At 27.7% G+C, this 4,819-nt stretch overlaps 1 protein-coding gene across 6 annotated transcripts; it reads left to right on the forward strand.

Moving 5' to 3' along the window:
• Positions 1 to 555: 555 nt before the first annotated feature.
• LOC120090071 (immune-associated nucleotide-binding protein 1-like) lies at positions 556 to 3,663 on the forward strand. 6 transcript variants are annotated; one of them, XM_039047560.2, is made up of 3 exons: positions 556 to 950; positions 2,119 to 2,654; positions 3,186 to 3,663. In XM_039047560.2, exons 1-3 carry the CDS (start codon positions 758 to 760, stop codon positions 3,489 to 3,491), a joined length of 1,035 nt encoding a protein of 344 aa, XP_038903488.2. In that variant the 5' UTR covers positions 556 to 757; the 3' UTR covers positions 3,492 to 3,663. The 6 variants fall into 6 exon arrangements, with proteins under 6 accessions (XP_038903488.2, XP_038903487.2, XP_038903489.2 ...); XM_039047559.2 differs by having other exon boundaries at positions 612 to 950; positions 3,174 to 3,663; XM_039047561.2 differs by having other exon boundaries at positions 677 to 950; positions 2,215 to 2,654; positions 3,174 to 3,663.
• Positions 3,664 to 4,819: the final 1,156 nt, after the last annotated feature.

Consider the following 4,819-nt stretch of genomic DNA (forward strand, 5'->3'; position numbering starts at 1 on the left):
TATAAACTAATATATGATATTTTGGTTTTCTATAATATATATATATATAATTGGTTTGGTTCAGTTTTAACTAACATAAACGGTTTGATTTTATAATATATATGTGAAAGTTGAGTTGTGTATAAAGGCCATTGAAATTTTATTTTGTTCATGTATAGATGAAAGAGAAATATTATTGGTTTGCACAAGCACTATGTCATTTGAGGTTAGGGAGAATCGAACCTCTTGCCTCGAGAGGTTGATAATACAAAAACTATGATAGTTGAGCTATGTTTATTTTTGCGAAAAGGTTTAAATATTGAATCATTTATGACAATTTAGGAGTTTAATTGATATAATTACAAGACTCACATAATATTTTTGGAACAAAAGATATAATATATTTAATGTAAATTGCATAAAAGTTTAGAGTTTAAATAAATACAAAAGATAAAATATATTTAATGCTGAAATTTGTTCAAAAATATATTCTCTTGTACGAAAATTCTTTTCTTCTCTCTTTTTGGAGGAAAATTTGATTATAATCCACTCCATTTAGATTCCAGTGTTCTTGTTGAGTCGATCAATATCTCAGGTGGTTAAGTTTAGGATTTATACCTAGATTACTTCCCCTTCGCTTCCATTTCAATTTACTCATCAAATTGACGATCAGTTCTATAAAAGGGGAACATGTTTTTTTTTTTTTTACCGCAGCATATGCAAAAGCTCATTCCTCTTTGTAGCTTAATCGATCTTCTTAATATTTAAATAAATAATAATGGCGGCTATTCCTTCTCTAACTATGGTGTTGATGGGTCGTACTGGAAATGGAAAAAGTGCAACTGGAAATAGTATTCTTGGAAAAAAGGTGTTCACATCAAGAAAAAGTTCATCTGGCATTACAAAAACTTCTACCTTGGAGAAATGTGTACGAAACGATGGGCAAATCATAAATGTCATCGATACTCCTGGTATGATATTACTAATTAACACTCAATTTGATAACTATTATTTAGATTTTTTAAATATAATTTAATCTTCTTTTGGTAACCATTTTATTTTTTTATGGTTTTTGGTTTTTGGTTTTTGGTTTTTTAAAATTAAGCAAAAGTAAAATAGTTACTCAACAATACTTTAGTTTTTTTTTCTTTTTTCTTTTTTGCTTTTGAAAATTATGCATATAAACACTAGTTTCATCTATTATTTTCTATATTTTGTTGTACTCATTTTAGAAGTATTTTAAAATCAAAGTTAAAATTTGAATACTAAAGAAAGTAATTTTAAAAAACTGGTTTTCTTTAATTGAAAATTAATTGCCTAAGAGTTCTAATGTCGTTGTAGGAAATACAAAAATTATGAGTAAGAAATTGGAAGAAAACAAGCACAATTTCCTTAGATTGTTTTTTACTTTTTTTTTTCTTTTTATATATATTAAGCTTAAAACACACTATCAGTGCTCATGACGAATCTTATTTTCTTATCTTCTTCTTAGAAGCGCTTTCAAAAATCAAGCTAAAGGTCTCATACTTGATTTTATTTTAGGAATTTGATGAAAGAAGTTTTTTAAAAAATAGTTTTAGGAAACTTGATTCTGTTTTAGAAAAAGTTTTAATATTGTTGAAGTATATAATTCTCCCACTCATATTTTTGATACATCATTAAGTGATAAATTACTTTAATCGGTAGGTCTCACACAATTCTTAAATGTTTATTTTATAGCAAATAACGAATGGAAGGTCGTAGTACGAAGTTTTTTCTATACCACATATATTTTTCTTGAGTTTGACTAAGAATTAAAATATTTGTTAGTTAAGGAAGATGAAAACTATGGTAAAGAAGTTATAAGAAAATAATCACAATTTTTAAAAACCAAATAATTATAGAATGATCACAATCAATTAAACTTGACTATAAGAATTGAGACTGCACGTATATAAGAATTAATGCATAAATAATTTCCAAATGAAATCTTAATAAATGGCTATGACCATTTATGAGTTCAATCTATTAAGTTATAATTTTCAAATGAAATCTTAATAACAATTCTTATTTTCAACCATTAATCAAACAACAATAATATATATACAAATCATTTGACGTTGATTTCTCATCATGCAAAAAATTATGAAAAAATTGTAGGAATGTTCGATTTATCTAATGGAACAGAATCCACCTCAAGAGAAATAACCAAGTGCATAAAATTGGCAAGTGGATGCATTCACGCAGTTATTTTAGTTTTTTCAGTAAGGAACCGATTCAGTCAAGAAGAAGAAGCCACCATTAAAATCCTACAAAATACATTTGGACCCAAAATTGTGGATTACACCATTGTCATCTTAACGGGAGGCGACGAGTTCGATGACGGCGATGACATAGAAGATTACTTGAGCCATGAATGTCCTGCGGCTTTGAAGGATATACTAGCTGCCTGCAAGAACAGATGTGTGATTTTTGACAACAAAACTAAGAGTGAAGCAAAGAAGGAAGAACAAGTGAATGAGCTTTTGGGTTTGGTGAAGGAAATTATCGACCAAAATGGAGGACAGCCCTACAAACCTCCTTTGATTTCTAATAAAAAACTTGAGAAGGAATTTGATGAAGTCAAAAGAAAGCTTGAACAGTCTTGCACGCAAGATATTTATTCTGATCCCAAGCTTGAGGAAAAGTTGAATGAGGTAGATCCCACATCCTTAAATCTGTCATTTTTTTTTATCAATTTTTATCCAATTAGTCTCTAGATTTAATTAGTAAAGTATTTTTATATTTTTAACTCATCTCAATTTTTGCTAATTTCACCCACGGAGAGTAAGTTAAAAACCTCTTTAATCTCACTAATTTAGTAATATCAAGTTTTGTACGAATTTAAATTTTATTTAGTACACAAATTAACAATGGAATCATTTGTTAAAATTAAACTCACAAAGTTCAATAAAAATGTAGCTCTAATGTTGTTTTTCTTTGAAATTTAATTTTCGATTTTGTTTCATACATGTGTTTTATAATGCTTATTAATTTTGTAATGATTTAATTTGCCAATATGCTTATTAATTTTGTAATTTTTGTTTCAATTTCTTTTTAAAATTTTTATATTAAGTATAAAAATGAAACTATAAGTTTTTTTTTTTTAAAAAAAACATTAATTTCAAGAAAATAAACTTAACTGAGTTTAAGTCTCTTTTGATATAAAATCCTAGTTTACGCTCCAGGTAAATAACACATTTCAACGACGATTAGAAGATGAAAGAGAAGCACGTCGTCAAGTAGAAGAGAAAACACAACAAATACAGAAACAATATAATGATAAAATTCAGAAGCTCGATAAATTGCTAAATATTTCATCCCAAAGGCCATCACCCGTCGAGATTGAGCAAAATTATGAACATGATAATCTAATTCAGCCAACACCTCATAATCTAGTTCAGCCAGCACCCGTCGGGGTTGAGCAAAATTCTGAATATCATAATCCATTTCGATCTATAATGAGACGCCTAAGACGTCTACTTAGAATGTAATAAACATTGTTTTAGTATGATTGCATGCATTATATGTGTAATTTAAATATATTTAAACCTTGCTTGAATAAGGCATCTGCCATCTGTGATGTGTCTCTTTGTATATTGCACTGTTAAACGATCGATGTAATGGATTATTATCATATATATCCTATATGTTATATATATTTCAGTTTGATGTTTTTCACGTGAACAATGAACCATTAAAATATATTAAGTGTATGCAGTGATTATGAAATGGTTAAAATTACTTTTATCGATCATTTTCGAAATTATTGTACAATATGTTTTTAATCATTAAAGCCAAATTTGATGAAGGAAAAATGTGTTCAAAAGTCAAAATCATACATTAAATTATATTTGAGTGATTAAAAACATTTTTCAAAGTGATTATGAATACAATAAAAATAATTTTAACAATTTCTAAAGTCACTAAAAAACATGCAATGAATAAGTCATTTTAGTGCCACTTGGAGCATGGGAGGAATGATATATGGTGGGCTTTTAATTTTTTTTGGATTGGTTTTTTAAAAAAATAAATTTAATATTATTTTATGTTTGTATCCAAGGACTAGTTTTGGATGTATGGTAAACTTTTACTTTTTGTTCATATAAATAATATTTGAATCTTATTCAAATATTTATTTCTTTCATATTACCTATAGATTCAATATGAATCTCAGTCATATTAATTTGACATGTAGTTATTATATGAATCTCATTTATATTGTTTAATATTTAAATCTTACTCAAATTCATTATTCTCTCATATAATAAAGTATATTTTGGAATCTCATTCTAAATTGAAATGTACCTATATACATTATATTAATTGTCTCATGCAATTAATTCTCTTATTTAATTTGAACAATTCAAATTAATCCAAAATTATATGATTCTTGTTTTACCCTTAGTGAGCTCGTAAGGGGACCTAATGGACCTACAAATTAGAAGCTCTAATTATACGAGATTAATTAAAAAAATCTTTAATTAAATTAATCAACATTCACTAACTTTAGGTCCCTCCACTAAAGATCCACGGTTGCACTCCTCACAATGTATATATATTTCTTGTCCATGGATATAACCAATAAATAGTCAGTCGACCTTTCACGAATAGCTCGTAATTACATTGGGATCAAATTACCGTTTTACCCCCATAATTACATATATCTCCTTAAGTCTCACTGATCTTCTAATGAACAACCTATTTTTGGTTCTACCATATACAAAACCCTTTTAGGCTAGTGAGAAGGAGGGCCCCATTGTTCAAGACCCAGAATCAGCACTTAAGGGAGCAATTCATCTAAATACCCTAAAGACGGGAA

Source organism: Benincasa hispida, chromosome 11 (genome assembly GCF_027475165.1).
Source record: "Benincasa hispida cultivar pf3 chromosome 11, pf3_genome.v1.1, whole genome shotgun sequence".
In the NCBI taxonomy this organism is placed as follows: Eukaryota; Viridiplantae; Streptophyta; class Magnoliopsida; order Cucurbitales; family Cucurbitaceae; genus Benincasa; species Benincasa hispida.